Source organism: Crotalus tigris, unplaced genomic scaffold (assembly GCF_016545835.1).
Source record: "Crotalus tigris isolate CLP2741 ecotype Arizona unplaced genomic scaffold, ASM1654583v1 scf7180000017987.690289119674:8195010, whole genome shotgun sequence".
Lineage (NCBI taxonomy): Eukaryota > Metazoa > Chordata > Lepidosauria > Squamata > Viperidae > Crotalus > Crotalus tigris.
This window is the reverse complement of record NW_024096758.1, coordinates 3,670,304-3,695,565: the sequence shown is the minus strand read 5'-3', so window position 1 is coordinate 3,695,565 and position 25,262 is coordinate 3,670,304. Positions and strand designations below refer to the sequence as shown.

At 37.8% G+C, this 25,262-nt stretch overlaps 1 protein-coding gene across 11 annotated transcripts in view; it reads right to left on the bottom strand.

The window, feature by feature from the left end:
- The window catches only part of OTOF (otoferlin), a 164,728-nt gene that overhangs the window by 22,983 nt on the left and 116,483 nt on the right, over window positions 1–25,262 (bottom strand). For 8 of the 11 annotated variants that reach the window (XM_039345994.1, XM_039345990.1, XM_039346000.1 and 5 more), the window contains 18 exons: window positions 25,061–25,247; window positions 23,473–23,696; window positions 22,674–22,782; window positions 20,667–20,850; window positions 19,758–19,878; window positions 19,526–19,626; window positions 18,814–18,904; window positions 17,270–17,386; window positions 16,449–16,601; window positions 15,357–15,546; window positions 14,717–14,841; window positions 12,890–13,024; window positions 12,114–12,275; window positions 10,869–10,988; window positions 9,943–10,104; window positions 7,587–7,749; window positions 5,870–6,000; window positions 559–588 (listed from right to left, as the gene is read on the bottom strand). In XM_039345994.1, coding sequence (XP_039201928.1) covers window positions 559–588; window positions 5,870–6,000; window positions 7,587–7,749; window positions 9,943–10,104; window positions 10,869–10,988; window positions 12,114–12,275; window positions 12,890–13,024; window positions 14,717–14,841; window positions 15,357–15,546; window positions 16,449–16,601; window positions 17,270–17,386; window positions 18,814–18,904; window positions 19,526–19,626; window positions 19,758–19,878; window positions 20,667–20,850; window positions 22,674–22,782; window positions 23,473–23,696; window positions 25,061–25,247 — 2,505 coding nt within the window. The remainder of the gene's footprint in view (window positions 1–558; window positions 589–5,869; window positions 6,001–7,586; window positions 7,750–9,942; window positions 10,105–10,868; window positions 10,989–12,113; window positions 12,276–12,889; window positions 13,025–14,716; window positions 14,842–15,356; window positions 15,547–16,448; window positions 16,602–17,269; window positions 17,387–18,813; window positions 18,905–19,525; window positions 19,627–19,757; window positions 19,879–20,666; window positions 20,851–22,673; window positions 22,783–23,472; window positions 23,697–25,060; window positions 25,248–25,262) is intronic. The other 3 variants (XM_039346001.1, XM_039345992.1, XM_039345998.1) reach the window with 1 other exon arrangement.

Sequence of the window (25,262 nt, the reverse complement as noted above, 5' to 3'; positions counted from 1 at the left end):
TATACACATGCATACACATACACATACATATATGTATGCATATAAGTAAACACATACTGGTATATACAGTAGTATACATACAGATACAAACATACATATAAAAATGAATTTGGGCCATGGCAGCAGATACTGCAATAAATTAGTTTATTTTCTAACAGATTTATTGAAGTACCTGTTACCATGGCCCAAAATCATTTTTATATTTTTGTTTGTATCCATATGTATCTATATCTCCCCAACATTTCTTCCTTACACTAAAACTGCAATTTATGTTATAAGCTGAGAATTCCAAGTATGTCTGTGTTAGTGTGTTTGTATTTGTGTGTGTGTAATAGCAAAGGACCTTGGGAAAAACTTTCCTCAAACTTTCAGGAAGAACAATGAATATCTATCAGTCTCAAATATTTACTGGTCTATTCTTATTATACATAGGCCATCCAAGAAGGGAGCAATTTCAGCTTATTCCCTGAATGTAAGAAGATCATGTTACTATAAATTGTTTCCAGATGCCAGAGAAGATGTTTTAGTAAGACACATATAAGCACTACTGTCACTTACCACGTCCACCTTCACAACAGCATCAGAATTCTGTCACCAGAGAAAGGACTGTGGAATGGAGAAAAACAAGGGAGAGTTAATAAAATGAAGGAGAGTTATTGCTGTCTGTAGCACACATACTTGAACATGGGGTACAGCATCTTTGAGCCACTGGGGAAGCCCAAGCACATATCTGATATCAAACAAAAAAGGAAGATAACACACAGCCCAAATCAATGGAAGGAATGTTACAGATGGATGAAGAAGCTTAGGGTGCTGTTCTGCCCAGATTTGTTGCTAGATCTCTAATTCATACATGCAGAATAGCTAATGATAAATTCATTTTATTTTTATGCTTTATGTAAGATCATCAGTGAACAATTCTTTTATAGCATGTATAGGCAAACACTGGGCCATAGATTCACTGAAACTCTTTACCACTTGCTCTTCGGGGACCTTGAATAGTCTTCTCCATCTGATGCTTCAGATGTTTTGGAACAATAGCAATTCTTCTTACAGTGACTAGGAATTCTCTGAGTTCTGGCATTCTGACTGCAGGGCACCTGGTTTGGGGAAAGGTATCCTGCCCCTCTCCCACCCCTCCATTTTTCTTGTCATCCAGCTGTTCACCATCAACTGGGTAAAACATGCCAAACTCAAAAGCATTCTGTTAGGAAGACACTCATTTTGAAAGTATGTACAGTTTCAATACTTGCCAAAATGTTTGATTTGAAAAGCACGAAGCAAGCACTCTTCCCAGTATGACTTTGGAGAAGACTCCCAAGGGGTAATATAGAAATCAAAGGTCATTCTGGGGGATAGGAAGATCTGTATTGCAAAAGTCTTGCAATGGAATTTAATGTTCATGGAAGTGAAAAAGGAAAAAAAAAGTTCCTCTGGTAAAGAAAATTATAAACTAGGAAAGCATGTGGAGATAATCTATATGTCATACTAAATATGTCAGGACTAACAGAATACATACCTCTTCCTAAATACCAGAATAGAATTGGCTTGTCAATGTCCCCCCCCCCCCATTTCATGCATTACATTTGTTTAAAAAAATATGAGCTTCTTTACTGATAGGTAACCAGGAAGGTCAGGCATTTTGAAGGGTGATAAACATTCTTTAAATATTATCCATGCCCACAAACACCATGATTTTAAAAAATGCCTTTGGAGAAGCCAAAGTGTCATAAATCAATGAAGGGGAAGAAGCCCAGCATTTTGAGCCAGATAGACACATTTATCATTCTGAGAACATATTGTGGGAATGCTTGCAAAGAGGCTGCTGAAACAATAGCTCATCCAACTTGCACTCCCAAATCAGGATACTCAAGCACTCTTGATGGTCCTAGTTTTTTTCTAGATAGGTAGACTCTTCCAAACAAAGTTCCATGCACAGCCATCCATTATGCCTTTAGACCTGTAGATTTCACCTGGCTAGGAAACTCCCTTGATGGCTGACACATCAGTTACTACTTGCTCAGAAGCCAATGATTTCGAGTCCCTGACTTGAATAGCAAAAAAGAGAAAAACTCAGAGAGGAAGTCATTTGCTCCCATCAATTAAAAAGAATTTACTATGCTTCAAGGCACATTCAGAACAATCTAAATTATTTCAGACAGAGTGGTGCAGGAATTGGATCTCAAAGTTTCATTGACCACTATAATTAAAATGCTGTCTTGTGGATCAGACCTGGTTTGCCTTTCTTCAATTAATCTTGAGATAGATTAATGGGATTGTACAAAAACAAAAATGCTTTACCTGTCTTTCCAGATTTCTTCTCTGAAATAGAGTTTCTACACTTTCAACCCAATTCCCAAAACATGATTATCCATTTGTATTTTGCCCTTTAACTGAATGCAACAAGCCAACGTTTTTTCCTACATTCCTTTGGCTAGACTCTATGCAGCATGGAAGCTTTAAGGCCCCACTTTTGCCTCATTTTCACCTGCCAGATAAACAAGACTATAATTCCCAGCACTGCTTTTACAGAATTATAGAATAACAGAGATGAGGATCTTCTAGTCCAACCCCCTGCTCAATTAGGACACCCTATACCATTTCAGAGAAATAGTTGTCCAAACTCTTCTTGAAAACCTCCAATGATGGAGCATCCACAACTTCTAGAGGCAAGCTGTTTCATTGTTCTGCCAGGAAATTTGTCCTTAGTTTCAAATTGGATCTCTCTTTGTTAAGCTTCCATTCATTACTTCTTGTCTTGCCATCAGATGCTTTGGAGAATAGGTTGATCCCCCTCTTTTTTGTGGCAGCCCCTTAAATATTGTAGGACTGCTATCATATCACCCTTAGTCCTTCTTTTCATTAAACTAGATATAGCCAATTCCTGCAACTGTTCCTTATATGTTTTAGTCTCCTATCCCCTAATCATCTTTGTTGCTCTTCTCTGCACTCTTTCCAGAGTCTCAACATCTTGTTTATATCATGGCAACCAAAATTGGATGTAGTATTCCTAGTGTGGTCTTACGAAAGCAATATAAAGCAGTAATAACTCTTCACATGGTCTTGATACTATCCTTCTGTTGATGTGTTGATGCAGCCTAGAATTGTGTTGGGTTTTTCTGGCAGCTTTCCAAGACTTTCTCTTTCTCCCTCCCTCTCCTTCTTTGACTCTGAAGTTGCCTGTTGCAATATGTATAAAAGTATATATTGTTCACATGGGCTCTACTCCTCACTGGTAATAATCCCAAACAGAATAAAAGTAATCAGCAGCTGATAACTTCAAAAATCATTCAGATGCACCAAAATTTAATTCACTCTCTTTTTGTTTTGTTTTACTAGTCTGCACTGTGATGCTCTTCAGTATTTTGAAATTGATAGCTAATTTTCCCTACTAAGATAATTAATATTAATTATATATTTGCTTTTGTTATTCATATTAAAACAAAAACACCACCACTCAATCTCAAATGATACATACTAAATTTAAATAGGTTTTGTTATTAAAAGTATTTTAAGTGGAATTGGAACATTTTATCTGTCATTACTGGACCTCAATCCATCAGAACACATTGTTTGGTCCCTGGTGGATATAAGGTATATTTGGAGAAATTCTTGTGTCATGTTTCTGAAGCACATCTGGTAACAGTTCTGAGTTCAAAATAGTGGGTTCAAGTGTTCAAAGCTCTAAATAAAACCCTTTTTGTTTTGAAATTTGGTCTGAACATTTTGTTCCATGTTGTTTTGAGTGTTGTAATGTTCCCTGATTGAACTGTGTTTTTTTAATTAACCCCCACTTCCCAATAAATGAGCAGTGGAGGGAAGTGCAGATGAGGAGATGTGGTTAAGTACATGTATAGAAATATTACTTTGATATTAAAAAAAGACCATTGCTTGCCTGGTAGTTAAGTTTACCACTATTTCTAAAATTAGGAGAGGTACTTTGGCTTCTTTCTCAGATACACCATCATTGGAAAGTGTGCCCTGTGCACTTGAGTATGAGACAGAACTCCTATTTTTCAGTTTTTCCAATTGTCACATGGAAAAAGCATCATGCTTGAGTTTGGGGGCAGACTGTCAAATGTAGAAAATGGACATGGCATATTCTAATAGGGGGAACTAACCACTCACAGGTAGGAAACAGAGAACTTGAAAAGGAGTAGGTTAAAATCTCTGCTACCCAACAGTTTTTCACAAGAACATTGCTTTCTTCCATTAAAAATAGGCAAGAAAAATTTAAGGAACACTTAAAGATGTGTTGGGGGGGGGAACTGGGGGGAGGCAGACTTTAATCATGCATTATTTCCCAGGAATTCTAAGTATATAGTGTGCATCAATGTGAGAGAAAGGGTGTGATTTGTACGCACTATCTTTGCCCATTTCTGTAATTCCCAAGACTTCATAAGGGCAAGAGCTGCTCTCCACCTCAAAAAATACCCTTGCTCAAAAGTGTGAGCAATCAAAACACAACTGATGAATTAATATACCAACAAATCAGAGGAACACTCATGAGATCACCATTCTTGGGACTCATAGCAAAGTTCATAATACAGCATCTGGAAACTGTAGCACTTACACAGATACAACTAAAAGAATGGATTCAGTATGCAGACAACACCCTCATAATAAAAAGGAACAACTATAGAAGACACATGAAAAAATAAACATCTTCAAAGGAATAAAATTCACAAGGGAAGAAGAAAACAATATACTACACTTCCAGAGGAAGTGATGGCAAATTAGAAATGCAAGTCTATTGAAAAACAATCCACACTAACCAGGTATTCCATTACCAAAATTACAGTCCAGCTTTCCACAAGAGAGAGAAGGAGAGAGAGCAACCTAGAACTAAGGAGAGAAGCAACCTAGAACTAAGGAGAAACTTCCTGACAGTGAGAACAATTAATCAGTGGAACAGCCTGCCTCCAGAAGCAGTAAATGCTCCAACACTGGAAGTTTTTAAGAAGAGACTGGACAGCCATTTGTCCGAAATGGTGTAGGGTTTCCTGCCTGAGCAGGGGGTTGGACTAGATGACTTCCAAGGTCCCTTCCAACTTTACTACTATTACTATTACTAGGTAAGATATTATTCAGATAAGTACAAAGACATCACAGTAACCCAGAACACCAGAAAAAAGACAAAAAACAAACCAGCTTTACAACATCTTCCAACAAAATGGATATCCACACAATTTTATCAAAACGTGCTTGACTCTCAAACCACTATATTACAACCACTAAAGCTACAAAAAGGATAACATTACATACATCAAAACCATCTCAGAAACTATCAACAGATTATTATACCCAGAAGGCATCACCACAGCACACATCGCTATAGCACACAAATCAACTAAAGCCTCTAAATCATTTTAAATGAACCAAAAGCCCAAGAAGAAAAATGCAGAAGTTATCTACAACAGGGGTCTCCAAACTTAGCCACTTTAAAACTTGTAGCATGGATGGTTGAGGAATTTTGGGCATTGAAGTCTACAAGTTTTGAGACCCTTGATCTACCACATACAGTGTAATGACTGTAACAACAATATGTAGAATAGATAGGCAGAAGGCAGAGCGTATCCATGAATATCAACTAGTAGTCAGAAGACATTATAAAAATTCCTTAATCTCACAACACATGGATAGACCCAACCATAGTTTCTGGGAGTTTGCTGAATGTAAACTGAGCTGTAAATTACACACAGTAATTTTCCAACAAGGATAGGAACAAAGGAGAAAAACAAAAGACAGATGGAAAGGAGCAAACCCAGACTTCATTATTTGAATGAAAGACTGATCAGAGATCCAATCTTTTGGGTGCCATACATCAAACCCTTTAGGACTTCTGTAATTCATCCTTGATCCTTCTTACCGCTTCCAACTTCACCATGGTCTCCATCTTCTTGATGGGAATCTCTGGCTCCATGTTAACCACAATTTCACCTGTGGGGTGAGAGTAGGGCCCCCCATTTGCAAGAATCACATAGGCGTTCATAAGTTTAGCTGGACAGAAAATAAATAAATAGGGAAAAAACAAGAGTGCATAATAGGCACACACAGGAAAGAGAAAAAGAGAGAGCATAGATATATGAAATATTTTAGATTGAAGTTGTCTGAAGATGAGACAAAGTATATAACATTGAAGAATGAAAATCTGGTTGAAAAAATGTAGAAGAAATTGTGGAGGAACCTGGAAAATCTGGTTGAAAAAATGTAGAAGAAATTGTGGAGGAATCTGGAGTTTAAAAGAAAAAAAAACCCTCACAATAGTAAGAAGCAAAATATTGAATATATGTGATCACTGTGATGGGATCATCTATCACCAAAATCATTTTGTATTACATAACTGATTTTCTAATTCCACTGAGTATATCATTTGGCCAAATATTGGAATAATTTAAGTACAGCTGTTCTGGATCGTATAACTCTATATAACCCTGACTAGAGCAATGTCTGTATGTTTGAATATCTGGCATTTATTGGGTTAAGTGCTGTCTCCTTAAGAGATGGCTTATGGGAAATGTAGTCAGTCATCCCATGTTAATGGGTCAGTGGGAGGAGTTTCTAAAGGGCTTTGGGAGACTTCCTGGACACAAGCCAATTTGGAATGTCTTTGTCTAAAGAGAAGCACGGGCCATCGGATGTCACCTGATGACCCTGTTCCGCTATAAAGATGGTATGGAGAGAGCATTATCTTCTCACCTATCGGAATGAATAGAGATGTATTTTTCAGAAGCCACCAGCATAAATGCAAGTAATATCTCTAAATAAATATATTTTTGTTATGAAATTATTCCTATTGAGTTTATCTGTCTGACCCGGGTTTACAACACAACTTAATTCTGGGTCAGAATAATAGCCATTATCATTACTGCCACATATTAGGCGGAAGAAGCAAAGTCATAGATATGCAACATCTTCGTTTGTTAAGGCTAACATAAGAATGACTCTCCTAACACACTAAAACTTAAAACTTGAAATAACAGAATATAATTAAATGTTCCCATAATCTTCTATGTCTGAACAAATAAATTATATTATGTTTTGTTATTAGAGACTAATTCACATAATGTGCTTAAGACAATATCTCCTAACACTCTGAATTTGCTCAATGCTATTTCAACTAAGTTTAGAGTGTTGACTGAACTCAGCTAGAAACCTTATCTATTGTGAGATTTGAACATAATCTCTTCAACATCTTGCTATGAAGAGCAATTTGCCATTCACCCTCAGATTTCCCATTTTCTTCTGTGCCAGCAAACTATCATCTGGATTCCTTGGTGCTCTCTGAGCTTGGATGTTTGATAATTTCATTATCAAACTAGGTAACATCATCACCATCAGTGCAGTGTATTGATGAGATTACCTAGTTTGGTAAGGAAACATCTGCTAGAAAACAACTATGCTCAGAGAGCACCAAGGACTCCACAACTGAACCCTGAGCTACAAATATTCTCTTCTATTGGTATTATCTGGATTCTTAGAATGTATTAATAAGTCATGCTCTTGGCCAATGAGGACAACCAGTCCATAAGTTGATCTTCTCCTGCCATCTATTCCCATAGCATGAATTCTCTTTCATTCCCTACCTGCAGTGCTCCAGTGCTGAGACTTCTTATCTGGAGGTCTATAGATGAACTTCCGTAAAGAATTGACAGCATGGCTCCCCACAAGGGTGTAACGCCCAAAGGCACGGCAATCCACTACACGAATATTGAGGGGTGGATGTAGGAGTTCGTTTTCAGGCAGATCCTGAAAAGAAAAATAAATACAAGTCATGGATATTGATCAGGTTCTGGTATTTAAGAAAGAAGCACAGAGGAAACAAAACTGCTTTTTAAATAAAGGCTATGGATTTATTAAGCTTAATATATTGTCTGTATTGCTAAAATAGGTATCTCGAATGCTCTCCATAAGCTTTGGATTTCAACTACCATTAGTTTTAGCTAGCATGGTCAACACCAGTGAGTTGTTTAGATATCTGGAGAACTTTAGCCTGCTAACCTTGGCTAATACTCACAATACCTCTTAAGGTTTTCACATAGTTTTTTTCCTGATATATATGGTATTTGTAACTAGTTATAACATTTGGAATATTCCAAATTCACAACATAATTGGACTTTCTAATGAGAATAGTGAAGGGAAAACATCAGACTTTTGGGGAGGTAAATCACAGCAGCAGAATATGACTACCTGTAGACTCTTAATGCTATGGAGCATTACAGCTGTTCTGACAAAGGAGTAGGTGTGAGAGAAGAAGGTTTAGAAAGATGATAAGATACAGAGGTTAACAAATAGAAATCTCCAGAGAAAATACCTGCTGAATTAACCTTATCAGGCCTGTACAAACAAACTCCATCACTCTTTTACACTGCCTGGCTTGATTCAACAAGCTATTGAGGCACAGAAGAGAGCTGGTTCCTTAAACTGGAAAATCTTCCTTAGAGGCTTCATAACAGTCTTTATTGTGACTATTGTTGAGAAAGCAGAAGAGAAAGTTTCAAACTGCAATTTCTGAAGAGTTTGCCTCCTTGGTTAAGTACGTTATTTTGAATGTTGAATTCTTAGTTTGGATTGCTTAAACTCTAAAAAACTGTTCTCGTTTTCAAACCCAGTTCCTGAATGCTTAAGGGACAGAAAAATAAACTTCAATAGATCCTCTACACCTTTGGAGAGTTCATTGTTTTCTGGTTCTTATTAGTCAGCTTTCCTCTTCTTTATATACAAGAATCATTGCCAGAGTGAGCTAAAATACTTTCAAACATAAATTTTGGGGATACTCAAACAGCTATTAAGAGAGGTCAACTTGTCATAGCTAATGCATATCTAACCTGGTTGAGCTGTTGACTAGCTGATCAAGTGTTTTGCTCTATGCTGAATGATACAATCTATGCCAGATATGAAGTTTGCCAAATTTTCATAAGAATTCGACATTTAGAATAGGACTACACTGACTTAGATTAAATCTAAGATTTAATTATGACATCTAAATTTGGGGTGGGATGGGGAACTATTTATTGCTGAAGGGTATGAAAGCTATTACTGTAAGATTAATGCTCCAAGACATAAAATGCATTTCTGAATACTTCCTTTTATATATAATGGCTATTTGTAAGTATAAATATTTGCATACCACTTTTGGCAGTAAAATTATAATCAGATTCTGCATTAACAGCACAACTCTATGCATGTCTTAAGTAAATGTACAATCTACTTATTTCTAAGGGGCCTTTGCCAGGTATGTAAAAGTAAGGCTGCAGCCAAGGAGGATCAGATTCTGTGCCAAAGACGATGATCAGTGTGAGCTTTGTACACAGCTAAATCTGCAACTCATCAAAACATTGTCTGCTTCCAAGACCACTTAACCAGCCTTTGGTAAATAGATATGGGTCAGACCGATATCTGGTTAGCCTTAACATTGTTATTGCCTTGGGCATATAACGTCTTATGAGAAATGTACTTGAATTTCTAATCTGATTTTTCACCTACATTGTTTTAGTATTATAGCCAAAGAAATATGTGATGTCCTTGAATTGCAAATATTCTACTACTGTCCAGGAAGTGAGAGTGAGGGTTACACAAATGTCATGCTTTTTCAATGTCATTTCACAATAGGAAAACCTTAGGAAAGATTGCAAGAGCACATATATTCCTCGTAGTCTAACATTTCATGCCATTTACTATGCTCATATTATGGAGAATGGGGTCAGCATATGGTGGGAAGGAAGCCTTGGGAAAGGATAAGAAGATGGACAGGACATGAAATTTCTATCTTTCCATGGATTTCTGTTGTTAGAATGCAACAGTGGGAGTAGGCCATCTCATTGTGAGCATCTAAAATGATACCTACAGCATGCTGGATTAGATTATGTTGGGATCCATCAGGGCTGTCCTTTCAAGTCCCTTCTTCCTTAGGCTGCTTCTAAGAAGGGAGAAAAACTCACCACTTCAAACCATTTGACCAAAGTGCTGAAATTGGGATTTTTCTTATAGTTCTGGATGAGAGATGACTGGACCCCTCTTCCAGCACATTCAATGTCCACTCGAGGTCTATCCACCTGGGCCAAGTTCACTCGTTTCAGGTCTCTCAATCCCCAGAACAAAATCTAGGAGGAAGTTGAATCAGAGATTAAAAGAGGAGTCTATAATGGTTAAACAACTGGAAACACCAAAAAGAGGAAGAAACCAAGGATGCAAACAATGCAAATCCAATTAACATACATGTTTAAGAAATATAAGAAGACAATGTAAGAAATGTTACCAGGAAGCTTAAGAAGCTTAAGAAACAATGGACCAATTTCATCATAATGAACACTGTTGCCCTAAAACTCCTACTTGCATTGAAAGGAAAGCCTCCATTTAATTTAGTTATAAAACAAGGGCTGAAATGTTAAAGGTTTCAAAAAATGTATTCTAAATTGTTGAAATTCTTGCTCTGATATTTATTTAACTCACAGCTAAATTACTGTTCATAAGTTGTCCGTGATGCTTTTGTTCATGATTGTATATATGTAATTATATCTTCCAAGCTCTCTTTTTGTTTTATTTCATGTGGCTTGATGTGGGGACATACAGTATATATACAAAAATCTAGACAGACACAAACATACAGAAGATTGCAAATCTGTGCCCAGTAATCAACTCTGCTTTTGAAGATAAAGGCAAGATACCTCTGCCAGTTCACTAAAACCACTCAGAATCGCCTTATAGAAGAAATGTGCAGCATAAAAATTTAATAAATAAATAAAAACAGTTTTCTAAAGCAAAGCACCAATTTATTGAGGGTGCCTATAGTATGATCTGCTATATGGATTTTGTGCTAAAGAGATACCTACAAACTCACAATAGTTATCAAAAGAATTCATATTACCTCTACTCGGTATTTGCTCAGAACAGGGCGAATCCCCAGAGGGACAGGCAAGATAGGACCCCGGTCCATATCTGTGGGTCCATCGATGGGAGGCAGGTCTGATTTCCCAGCTGGTCCAATCTGGAAGATAGAAAGCTGATATCAGAGAGATTCTATTTTTTTAGCTTCTTATTCTTTGCAAGCATGATGCATTGCCTGTCAAGAAGGTAGTTTTTCATTTATAAGTTTCCAATGATTTAGGGGTCTAGACTATCTCTTACACACACACACACACACACACACACACACACACACACACACACACACACATACACTTACATACACATACGAACACACACACACAGAGAGAATTCTGTTTTAGAGAAATTACATTAGTGCTTCTTGCTTTATTTCTAGCTAATTTAGAAAACCTAATTACAATCGTTTATCTGGGACTTAAATAAGTTAATTGAAAGATGAAAAAGGCCGGTAACAAGCAATGGCATAGCTATTATAGGGGAAAGAACAAAAGATACAAAATAAAAGGAACAAGTGATAAACAGAATGTGTGATGCAAATAGATCATTGGGCTATGAGACATGAAAGAATAACAAGAAGTAGTTTGTTCAATCTTAACAGCCTAGACAATTTGAGAAGCATCTTAATTTGTAGCACAAATGATTGGTGACCACCAGCAAGATCTGCCTTTCTCATTATAAGGAAGCTAAGAAAATAGATATGAGGGAGGGACAGGGGAAGAAAAATAGGCAGATCCATGAAACAAACTCTATTCTCAAATAGGAAAGAAGATGGAAAAGCAAATGACCATTTTCAAAATTGAAATAACATTTCATATTTATAAGATCCTGTCCTATCAGGGTTCCATTTATACCGCTTGCTCTATGCAATCCATCTGCAGAAAAGTTTGAGTTATCTTCATAGCAAGTATTATTTAGTTATTTTGCCTCTTGTTCTTTCACAAATGCCCTACTTTATCCAGTGAGACAAGTAAGTGGCTTTTGTTGTTCCAATCCACCATATTTTTAAATGAGATGAGAGAATAGGAGAGAATATGAAACACTACCAATAAATATCTCAGATAGGGCAGAGTACAACTCCCATCCCATTTTAGGTCCTATCCACTTCCCTCAGGTTAGAATAGTTTACATCCCAGGATTAACTCTGAAACAAATGAATTTGTCTAATGAGGTTTCAAGCCTGATACTATCCAGATGTGCTCTAACATACCACAGTTCATTCCATTACCTGAAGGAGTTCAAAGGCAGCCAGTAGATCTCCAGCAGTTGAATTACCCCGATAGATCTGGTAATATTCCAACTGAGGCGGAAAACGTGGAGGGCAATATTCCTCATCTGACATCTTTACCACAGGTTTGGCAAATGTTCGTCCCATGAAGTCAGCCTTCCCCTGAAAATATACAGAAATCACCATCCTAATCCTTCCCAGGGTCTCCAAAGGGCCACTGCTATGTGCCTACCAGTTGAAATCAATCAGAATAGAGCTGGAAGGGGCCTTGGAGGTCTTCTAGTCCAACCTCCTGCTCAAGCAGGAGATTGTATATCCTTTCAGATGTACAAAGGCTGTCCAGTCTTTTCTTAAAAACCTCCAGTGATGATTTTTTGTTCAAAACATCAAGGTAAAGACTATTACATCTTGATCTCCAGTCCACCCTCAGGGAAAAAAACAATTTTCAGGATTAAAGTTGCCAGACAAGCTGCTCTTTTCATCTTAGCTTCAAAAATAAATGCCTGGGATAAATGCATCTGGGGACAGCAGTGCAGGAGTGATGCTGTTTTTCATCGATGAAACTGTCCCTTCCTTACAATATTTTTACACAAGATCTTGGACATGACCCTGCTGCTAACTATCTAGTTTAGTCATCTAAGAGCAATATATTAAATATGAGGGATATCAGGAGACACTCTTACTGGGAGCTTCTGAATTTATATAAAAAAGAACCTCTGTTTCATTTTATGGACTATGGAGACCCAGTTCCCTCACTGGCCTTAGTCTTCTCTTACCACTGTATCCTGATCATAGATTTCAATGACAATAATGGGAGGGTCATCCCGCATCTCATGTGCTTCCCCATATAGCTCAACATTGTCAAACACCAGCAGTTGGTCCCAGGTAGGACAAAGTGTTTCATTCAAGACCTGGAAGTGGAGGTAGCAAAGGATTAAAGATGTCCAATAAACCTTCTTCATTTCAACAAACCTTCTTTTGGTTTCTGTTCTACAAGGTGTTTTTTGTTTGTTTGTTAACATAAAACAGAAATCATCCACTTTGTTTTGAATTTGAAATTTAAGGTTATTATACCAAGCCCAGCATTCTGACCCTCTTTTCAATCAGACTTTCTTGGTTCACAGACAAGTTGTTTTCTGTGGCCGTATCTTAGTTATGGAATTCTTTCTCTAGAGAAATACAAAAGGCTTTCATAATGAGCATATCATAATACACTGAAAACATATTTATTCAAGGACACCATGTATAATTATTTTTAATTATACGGGGAAACATCTGTAAGGAACAAAAGATGTCAAACGGTCCAAAGAGAACTAAAATGCTTATTATGCATGGAAACAAACAGATAAAGAAGAGTGGAATAGAATGGAGCATGGAATTGGGAAAAAGTCTTGAAACATTTTGTTGTTGTTGTAAATATGTTGTTTTTTACTGTTATTTTAGTTACATATGAATGTATGCATGCATTCATAGACATTTATCTTATGGCAATTCTAGAATAACTATGATTTTTTATTATTTATTTATCCATTCAGCAAACTTATATGACTGTCCACTTACCATAATAACAACAATAGCAACAAAATACATAACTAAGTTAAAAGAAGAACACTGAGTCACTATAACAAATGCCTTATCCATATATTCCACCATCCCCACATCACAGCAGACTCCATTCTCAACTGGCTGAAAAGCCAGGTCTTTTTGGCCTTCATGAAAGACCAACGGGTTGGGGGTTGTCTGAATCTCTTTGAGGAGGGTATTCCATGAAGGAGGTGCAATTTTCTTCACCCATCCAGATGATGTTGCTTTATCAAAATGACACACTGCATGCCCACTAAGTTGGATCTAGTAGTACAATCAAAAACCATCAGGGATGTTATGATGACATGGGAATGGCATGCAATTGCTGCACCAGAGTTGACAATGGCTGGAGAACCATGAAACAAAACTTCTGATTTTCCTCAGAGTAGAAGAAAGAATACATAAGAGAAATTATTGGATAAAGAATTAGTCCCAAGTTATTTACAGATTTAGAAGGATGAATGAGTACATTGTTTTTATTATTTTAAAATGTTTTAATGTTTTAATTGTAATTTATTTTTTGACTTGTAAGCTGCTCAGTCGTTGACTGAGATGGCCAGCTATACAAATTGAATGAATGAATGAATGAATGAACGAACTCCAACAGCCCAATGAATATGTAGCCAATAACATTTGAACAGCATCTGAGAATATGTTCTGCACACCATCAGGCAACCATCAAGCAAATACACTTCAAAATTCTGGCATAGACTACAGTGTTGCAATGTTGCATGGTTGATGCATGTAAAAATTAGGCAAAGTTTTGATCGCACCCTTGAAGACACCATCTCAACTGTTTTGACCTTGCAGATACCCCTAAAAGACCACCTAAAATAGAATTTCTACATCCTGCACCTTTCAGATGTGGTAGAATATAACTTCAATTACTCTAGTTAGCACAGTTGTCATGTGTACCAAATGGAGTTTATAGGAATTATAACCCAGCATACCCGGAGGACGAAGAGTGGAAAAGGTTGACCTGCAACAATACTTCTTGAGTTTGGCAGCTGTCATCTTACCTCAGTGCATTGACCTTGAGTGATAAAGAAAACCCGGGCAAAAGGATCAGAAAGGCCACTGCTATCTGCAGCGAACAAACTCCTGGCCTGGTACATATGGGCTCGGAGCTGGAAGACTTGTTTCTCTGTGTTGGAAAGGACAAAGATTATTCAGTACATTCAGGAAGACAGAGGCAGAATTAGATTTTGGGGGAAAGAAAAAAATGAAATCATTTTGCAATAGGCCTTTGCCTTGAACCAGGTACCAGTTTTCAAAATTTATACCTAGAAAATCAGGCACCTTAATAATGCTGACTATATATATCTCAGCTATAGCCCCATTATAATATTAGGCAGAGTGCCACCATTTTACATGACAAATGCTGAAAAAAACGCAACAGAATATTGGAAGATGGAGCTGTGAAGTGCCAAAAAACTGATCCCACATTCACTTATTCTAGCATGCCATTCAAGTAACATGGAAGCAGCTAACGTCAAAATGAGATCCTTCCCAGGGACCTGGAACTACAGGAGGCATCATTTTATCTTAGAAAATGTATTCTGACAGATCTTCTTTCACTTCACCATTGTGTGAGAGAAGAAAGCCTGTGCTTAGGGGCCCCCATCTGTCCCAGTGAAAACAAAGGGGATATTTTCTTACTGGTATAGAGGAGGCTGATGGGTGGGAAAGTTGGGAGACCTTGTCCCGCAGGAAGTTTCTTCTCCTCAAAGCCACAGGGTAGGCCACTGAGGAAATCCTTCCTCTGTTTGTTGAGTCCTAGCCACAAATAAATTTCCATTTTGGCTTGTACAGTCCAGCCAGCTGGCCCAAATCCCCTTTTCCCAGGTAACTGAAAAAAAGATGAGTTAAGGAAGAGAAAGGTTGAACAGTTTATGTTTCCATCAGTCTATCAGAATCCTTCCCAATTATTCTTTCCTACCTTTGAATTCTGAAACTCGTGAAGTTATCACAAACACTACAATTTAATCCAAAGCTAAAAAAAAAATACTAGCAAAATCATTAAATCTGTAACTGGCTGGAGATGATTGGAGCTGTAATCCAAGAACACTGGGTTGATTTTTTTTTTAAAACAAATGCCTTCTTATATCTTTAAATGCTCAAAAGTAAACCACACAATTAAACATGCTTTAACATTTTGGATTTACCAAATGTGTATACTATTTAAATGATTAAAATATCCTGGAGTTGGAAAAATACAAATATCCAATTTCAAAACATTATTTTTCTCCATATATGGATCAGGTTTTGTGCTCCTTGCTGAATCCTGAACCAGCCTGTTGTAGCAGAAATAACTTGGATCCCTTCTTCTGAATTGCAGCAACAAAATGCAAAGTCTAAGAAAAGTTGCCAGTTGCCAGTTTTCTTTCTTTCTTTCTTTCTTTCTTTCTTTCTTTCTTTCTTTCTTTCTTTCTTTCTTTCTTTCTTTCTTTCTTTCTTTCTTTCTTTCTTCTCAGTTTCCTAACATACTATATGGTGAAGCTCTCAACAGTTCTGGGATGTGAAAAGCTTCAGCTGAAATTCTGTTTCACACAACTGTTGAAAGCACAGAACCGCCTCTGCCCTTGTTGCCTTCAGACTACAGACAAGGGGATCTGTGGATAAGGAGGATCATGATATCCTGGGAAATTTACATCCCTCCGTCCTTTTTTTCACACATGCTTCTCACATACTTCTTCTTCCCCCATCTAACATAAAAATGTTAGTCAGATAGAAAAAGACATGCAAAATCACCTTGAGGAAAACCGTCTTCACTTTTCCACAGTCTTTGCCTGTTTCCTCATCCACAATGGAGTACAGGATATCCTTGGAGGGGATGCGGGCATAGGCGATGCGCTTGCCATTGCTCATCATCCAAATGAAGATCTCAGGAATGCTGTGCTGAGGCTGAAAATGACAGGCAGAGAGGAGAAAGACGGAGATTGTTGGGCATGATGAACAAAGCACCTACACTTCATTGAATCTATTTGTTTACCCATTTCAACTGTGAATATGGGACTCTGCTAGAGATCAAAAAAGTTAGTTTGGGAAAAAGTTAGTTTCCATTCTTTCATTGTTCTAAGATGGATTTCCTACTCAGTCACCCAAACCATCACATGGGCTTCTTCCACATGTAAATGGAGTCATTGATTTGCCTGGGATCACAACCTAAAAGGTCCCAAATGCTTCTTATATAACAAAAACTTAGGTCAGAACTAAAGAAGCTTCTTGGATGAGAAGTAAAACATGAGAAGGAAAAAATAAAGAAAATCCAGTTGACTTTGGAAAAGCACTCTCATGACAACCGTGACCTGGATGCCTGAGAAGCTCCATAGACATTTAGATCTTCCTTCCTATTCAGGACAGAGGTTTAAAGTGTTGGTGCAGCTGTCCCCATAACAGAGATGTTGCACCATCAGATCTGCAGCAATTTCCTTCCTTGATTGAAATGAAAACAGTGCTGCAAGGAGCAGGCCACTATATGCACCTGCAGACTTAAACAATCCTTGACACTCAGGGTTAAGATGTACATATCAAGGGAGTTAAAGTTATGAACTAATGAAACTAAGTCTCACCTCATCTGCAAGGAACCGCAGCTTTTGCAGGAAGTTTTGGGATTGCTTCAACTTGTCCCTGATAGTGGTCTTCTTAACCTGAGATCTCATGGTCTTCGCTTGCTGGCCCATCGTTTCCTGTGTGGTGAAAGAAGGAGCAGAGAAAAAGAAAAGAGGCTGAAAGACAAGACAAAAGACTGCAAGAATATGCATTTAGAAGTTGATGCGCCTAATGTACCTGGGCCTATTTCTGACCACATGTAAACAATGGCTTCTATTTTATATTCTTTATTAATACCTAAACTATCCTTAGGTTATTCTAACAGAAAAGATTTTAAGATTTATACAATACAAATAGACACCAGAGTACATTCTTAAGGAATATAATTTATGTTCTACAGTGTATTCCTAAAATGGTTTTGCTCCATGAACCTGGCATGATCACATTTGAGACTCATATTTAGTAGTTTTTCCAGTGATTCAGAAAGCAGCAGTGTTGGTGCCTAAAATTGCTCACTAGAATATGAATGCAAAAAGGACACTGGACAGAGGTTATCTTAATGGCTTGTCTTTATTTGTCAAATGGGCATTGTAACGCTTTAGCTGGACTTTGGTGGATGATAATTGTTGATAATCAACAAGGCAGATATCTAGGGTCCAAAAGTGATAACTTGCAATACTTGGCAGGTGTGAGCCTGTGGATTTCAAGAACATGGATTTGATATTCTCCTAAGCCAGTTTTGCCATCTACAAGGTTTTCCCTGGTTGGTTAAAACTTCTGAGAAGAGGATTCATTGTAAGACGAGGGAGAGATTGTCTGCCTTGAAAGAGGCACCAGTTTGTTTCCCTTTCCAATAGTCCAGCCCTGTGAATTAGGAGAACTACCATCTTTTTTCAATTTTCCCTTCTTGGGGAAGTCTGGGAAGGTGATAGTAAAGCAATTTACAGAGAACCCTGGAAAAAGTTTATTTGCCCATAGGCAATCTGGATTCAGGCCTATATTCAGAGAAAAATTACCCTGGTTACCTGAATGGATAACCTCTCACAGGGCTAGAATTTAGAGAGTGATCCATCTTTGTCCTACATTTCTCAGTGGCCATCAGAACTGTTGACCATCATATCTTTCCAGGTTACCTGAAGACATTGTGAGCAACATTTTATGGTAATTGTGTTCATTACTGTGTGGATAATCCCAGCTGATAATTATGAGGGAGGAGAGAATGAGTTCTCAGACCCTTCAATATAGATTGTTTGACCCTCTGGCCTATTTTATTCAACATCTATTGAAGAGGCGATCCAACAATTGTTAGGTACCATAAATATGCTGATGATGCCCAGTTCTTATAAAAACACCGTGAATGAATATATAATAGAATCTCTAACCCAGTGTCTTGACACTACACTATGAAATATTTTGTGCATAAGAAAGAAAGAAAGAAAGAAAGAAAGAAAGAAAGAAAGAAAGGAGGAAGGAAGAAAGGAAAGAAGGAAGGAAGGAAGGAAGGAAGGAAGGAAGGAAGGAAGGAAGGAAGGAAGGAAGGAAGGAAGGAAGGAAGGATACTCACCAGTTCTCGCATGCAGGATTTCAGCCTTTCCCGGTCCAGACGTGTCCGCGAAGAGTGGTTTTGATCTTTGTTGGAGAGAGACACAAATCTCCTATGGAAAGAGGATATTGTGAAAAAAGAGAATTATGACCACAAAACTCAGTCCTCAATCTTTTATCCTTTAATATTTGATTATTGAATAGAAAAAGAGAATCTTACTAAATTTACTGGTGATAGAAAATGAGGGTGGGTAAGGGGGTGCAGGACTAGTAAATAGAAAGAAAAAGGAGATGTGGAATGAGACAGATACATCTCCCTTTCTGCTCTTCTTTCTTTCTTGGAATTTCTCTGTTTTCCCAAATGCCAGGCTATAGTTATTATGTACTAAGGTAGCATCTACTTCTGCTCTTAGAAACACTTGAAAATATTTTATATTCCATAATGTAAACATGCTTAATTAGGGCTTATTTATACAATAATTTCTGTATTTTTCAAAAAGGGTCCTTCAAATAAAATTAATTTTGAAGTGGCACAATACTAGGTGGGCAGGAGCTGAGGTAAGTAATGGGAGCTCACGCCAATTGTGTGGCGCTTGGGTCTTGAACCCCGGCTGCCAGATGACAAGCTCAGCGTCTTTAACTGCTGAGCCATAGTGGAGATAAACCTCACTAATTATTTGAATCAAGAGTCTTAAGAGGCAGCTGGCCATCCCCAATCCTCTTTCCTGACTTACACACATCCACTGCTCAGTTCCTCCAGCACTCCTCGGAGACGGCGCTCTGGGTGTGGTTTTTCAGTTTTGATCATCTCATGCACATCATTGAGGCCTTCTTCCTAAAGGAGCAGAAGTGATTTTCAGTAGGCAGTGCTCAAGTGGGAGATTTGCCCTACTCATTCCAGAGGCATTTCATTCCACCCCAACCCCGTCTTCCTCTCCTCCTCCTGTCTCCTTTGCAGGTACTCACCAGCTTGTCTGCAATCTTGTCAATGATATTTGAATTGTACAAACGTCGTCTCTGGTCCTGCCACCAACTCTTGATATAAATACAAGGTTTCTTGTCAAAATACGGTAAATGAAAATAGTTCCTGTAATAGCAGGAGAAAGAGTGACATCTTTCAATCCGTATCACAATAGCTTTCCCCCCCTTTATTAGTACTTTTCGCTAATACTGGTAGTCCTCAACTAACAGGATTTCATTTAGTGACTGTTTGAAGTTATGACAACACTGAAAAAAAGTGCCTTATGACTGTTTTTCACTTTTGTTGTAGCATCCCTATGGTCACATGGACAAAATTCAGATGCTTGCAACTGACTCATATTTATGATGGCTGCTGGGTCCCAGGGTCATGTGATCAATTTTGTGATCTTCTGACAAGCAAAATGAATGGGAAAGCCAGATTCACTTAACAACCATGTTACTAACTTAACAACTGCAATGATTCACTTAACAACTGTGGCAAGAAAGGTTGTAAAATGGGGCAAAATTCACTAAACAAATGTCTCACTTAGCAACAGAAATTTGGGGCTCAGTTATGGTCGCAAGTCAAAGACAAAGACTTACTGTACCTCTTGTGCTACATGAAAACTGGGACAAAATTTTCCAAGATGGGAAACTAAGGAACACATCAGAAGATTCTTCCACTGGTCTTTTACCGAAAGAAATGTAAATGCAATAGTGACAAAGTCTTAGCACAAAAGTCTTCTGGGTTTTTGCCATGTCTCCTACATGGTACTGAAGATGGGGAAATGCAGTATCATTTGCCCCATCTCTGAATCAAAGAAAAGAAAATATACAGCTTAACACCCAACTAAAGATCCTACAGTCTTCCTCTTTTCAAGTAAATGTATTTTCAGACTGGCCAAGCTCACTTGCCTGTCAGTAATCAATGGTTTCATGGCCGGAGAAGTAGAGATTGAGAAAAATTCCCCATCAATATTGACTTCCTCATCACTGTCATTCTGTAGCAGCTCAGATTCCTCCTCATTGCCATCCCCACCATCTTTCTTCTTCTTGATGGTGGGCCTGGACATACCATCAATTTCATTGCCATAATTGCCTTGGAGAAAAGAAAAAGGAATCAGATTCTGTAGGATGAAGAATGGAAAGATTATACCATTTATTAGAGCTACTGAGCCTCGCCGAATCATATCATGACATCTTGGATATACCCAGAAGCTGGATTACGCTTTTAGGCATGAAGAGAATAACCACAAAGCCCAAACTCAAGAAATGAATTTCTGGGATAACATTGTCGAGTGAGAGTTCCTAGTTACACTTCAATAGATTAGTGTTACCGTATATGCCGGCGTACAAGGCGACCCGGCGTATAAGATGACCCCCATCTTTGTCGCCGAGTCGCATTCCTAGAATGTCGTCTTATACGCCGGAAACTACCAGTATTTCCGGCGTATAAGACGACTCAGCGTATAAGACGACCCCCGTCTTTGGCGCCAATTTTAACGCTTGCGGAAGTCGCCTTATATGCCGGCATATATGGTATATATAGCCAGCAGATAGGAAATGGAAGAAACATAGAACCTAAAATTTGAATAAGACTGATATTACATAAATCATTCTCAAGAACATGACAATTTTCTTGATCATGCTCCCCTGTCATTATTCAATGCTGAAAGTGATTCATATTTTATTATGCTCGACATCTGGATAGCTTTTATATCGAGCTGCATCAGAAGGATTGAAATATAAATCACAAAAAAATCCAGACAAAAATAATGTGAACGATCATGGTGATGTCAAGTTTCAAAATCACCTATACAATTCATCACACATCAGAATCATATTTGTATCCTATATCAAGAACCACTACCACCATCATCATCGCCACCATCACAGAACCATCCTGAAGCAATGTTACTCAAATCATGGTACAAATTCGTATTTGAAACCTGACATCTTAATATGTCATTTTAAATCATTTATGTCAATATACATATTTTAGTCAAATATCTCTCTCTACCAATGATCCTGTTTTAATGTTTGAAAAAAATAATAACTAAAGTTGAAGTATAGCTTGACGAATGAAAGGAGTCAGTGTGGACTTTTCATTTTACATATTTTATAAGCCACAGTTTCATCCAGAAATATATTTGTGGGAAGAATACATAAAAAATTCAAACAATACTGAAGGATTAAAAATAGTATAATAAAATAAATAGAGTTATGGATGTTCAACATACTAGAAATATAATCAATGTAAAGTTTAAAATGTAAAAGAAATATAATACAATTTGTCCTAAGCACACCTCCTTGTAGATGGCAATTCTTATTAAGAGGTTGTCACTGGGAAAAAAGTACACATTGACATTTGTGTTCTTAAGTTCCATCTATTGAAGGTCAAATAGAAACATGTGATTTTGTGTTGCATAGTAACTATAGTATATTGAACATAGGCATCTTTAAGCAATTCTATTTGCAGAATTTTAGAATACCTACAAAATAAAACCTAACAATAAATCAGCAATCATTTTCAGGAGTTTAGGAATTCAGCAATTTTTCTATGATAATTTATATTTAATTATTCCAAATAGCGTATTTAGAAATATCAATATAATAATTTCTATAATTCATTCTTAATCAATTAAACCCATTTGGTAATAACAAATGCAGCCACAGGTGTTACATGCTTTGTAATTTGATAAACATTATGTGCTAGAACAGAACATCTACAAAAATGAGTGATAATGAATCAATAATAGTGAAATAGCATTTTCCGGACTAAAGCAATTATGCAAGTTCATCCTTCTTGTTCAGATTCCTGAAAAAGCCATTTATACTTTCAATTCTGCTTGTATGGCATCACAGAAAGCAAATCTCCCTCCTAAAGCCACATCCTATACTTAACAAAATTCCTTCACAAACCTATTGTGACCTCAAAATTGATTGGTTTGTCTCCATTCTTCCTGTCAATCATGGTAGCCTCCAGGAAGGATCCAAAGAGGAAAAACTCCTCCATCTTGCCTGTGCAGCTCTGTGGGATGGGATGGAATATAAACACAGCAGGTTTTATAATTATAGTGAAGGATTTCAACCTATGAAAATGAGTTGTGACATATTAATTTAGATCATTGGTCAATGTCACAGGTAAAAACATGGTACCAGGGATGGCAATATGTCTGCAAATAATCCCTTTGATGCCCACCAATTTTCTTGAAACAGGCAGTTATGTCCACCATGGGAGACATATTGTGTAGAAACAAATTCCTACTGAGCAGGCAATTTATAAGAGTATCCATAACAATTCTCAACATTTTAGAGGCGTTCACCAACTCCAAAAGATTACCTAGTAAGCTTTTCTTTTTATTTGGTGGCATGGGAATGTACCAGAGATTTTGTACACACAAAGCATGCAGTTTAGTAATGACTTGTTTTGGCTTTTTAAAACCAATGATGACTAACTGGGAACTGAGTTTAGGTTTGTGCATTCAGAGGAATCAAACCTGGAACCCCAGACATAAAGCACCTCTTGGCCATATTGCCAAAATACAACTCTGTTGTTTCCTTCCTCAACATGACAGCTCTTGGTTCACACTGAAAAACAGAGCTATTTGCAATAAAGAATGGACTAAAGTCCGTGGAAACAAGGCTCCCCCAGTAAATGTGATTGTGTGATATACTGAGAACATAAGATATAGTAGTTATTATAGCATAGGAAACATACATCAGTGACAGGAGTTGCTAATTCAGTTTGAACGTCTGTGGAACTGGTGATGTCAGGGTTGCTGGTATCCAAGATCTCTACTGCTAGACCAAGAAGTAAACGGGCTCGGAAGGAGACTCCTTCACCCAGACCTTCATTCAAGTCCTGGTGCTCATCCATCAGGGTATAGTTGCGGGTGGACCCATACATGTTTACCCAGGCAGGGCCGAATGTGGGCAAGAAACCTTGTAGAGATAAGAAGAATTGGATAAATGCTCATATTAAAACAGCTTTTAACAATTAAGTTGATTCATTTGCAACACATATTGCCAGAATTGTTCTAGTACTGGCATACTGTACTAGATACTAATGTCTAGTAAGTCTTCTAACTATCTATCTTCCTCCATGTTGTTTCCTCTAGCCTTTGCTACCTTTTCTTCTTTTGGGTTTCAACAGAGTTGTTGGTCTGGTAATTTCTGTTGATGTATGCTCACACCTATCATTTACTATTTACTTCCAACGTTGTAAGCCTAATAGTTTCATTTCTTTTCCACTGCTGATTGTTGAAGATGCAAGTAGGCCTGAGATGAAGTTGCAATTGTAGCAATGGAGATGATATCATCTAGGTATATATACCTCAGAATAACAGCATAATAGAATAACAGAGTTGGACGGGACTTTGGAGGTCTTCTAGTCCAACACCCTGCTCAAGCGGGAAACTCTATACCATTTCAGAGAAATGGTTGTCTAATCTCTTCTTAAAAACCTCCAGTGTTGGTGAGCCCCCACAATTTCTGGAGGCAAATTGTTTCATTTAATTGTTCTAACTGTCAGGAAATTTCTCCTTAGCTCCAAATTGGTTCTCTCCTTGATTAGTTTCCATCCATTGCTTCTTGTCTTGCCTTCAGGTACTTTGGAGAATAGGTTGATCAACTCTTCTTTGTGACAGCCTCTTAGATATTGAAACACTGCTGTCATGTCATCCCCAGTCCTTCTTTTCATTAAACTGTTGTTGTTAACTGCGAAGTCGTGTCCGACCCATCGCGACCCCATGGACAACGTTCCTCCAGGTCTTCCTGTCCTCTACCATCTTCTGGAGTCCATTTAAATTCACACCTACTGCTTCAGTGACTCCATCCAGCCATCTCATTCCTCCAACTGTTCTTCACATTTTAGCCTCCAGTCCCCTAATCATTTTGTTGCTCTTCTCTGTACTTTTTCTAGAATCTCAACATCTTTTTATATTTTGGCAACCAAAACTGGATGCAATATTCCAAGTATGGTCTTGCCAAGGCATTATAAAGTGGTATTAACACTTCATGTGATCTTTTTGAAGGCAGTACAGCTGGACAAGGAAATGTTGTCAGAAGAGATATGTTGCCAGGATATTATCATTGAGGGATATAGGCTGAGGAAGCCATGGTGGCCAAACCCACTGAAGTTTTAAGTCTTTTTTTAAAATGCATTCCATTATAAGACATTTGTTGTAAACAGAAAAATGTAACTAGATTTGGGGACAACTTGCCAGAAAATGAAGAATAGGAACAAAACCCACTAAGTAGGCAAAAAATAAAGGTATCTGAAGACAGAATTTCTGCATCCTCCCTACCTTTGTCTCCTTCATTGGAGATCTTCCTCAGATCGATGAAATGGGTTCCAATAGCCACATCATTGACCTTATCAGAATCTCGGATCTGGACCTTGATCCTTTTGCAGAGGGGGGGAAACATCTCTGTGAAAACTATCTGCTCATTCCAAACAGGTTCATAGCTGCACTTCTGGACAGAAGTTTTCCCCTGGGCCATAGACAT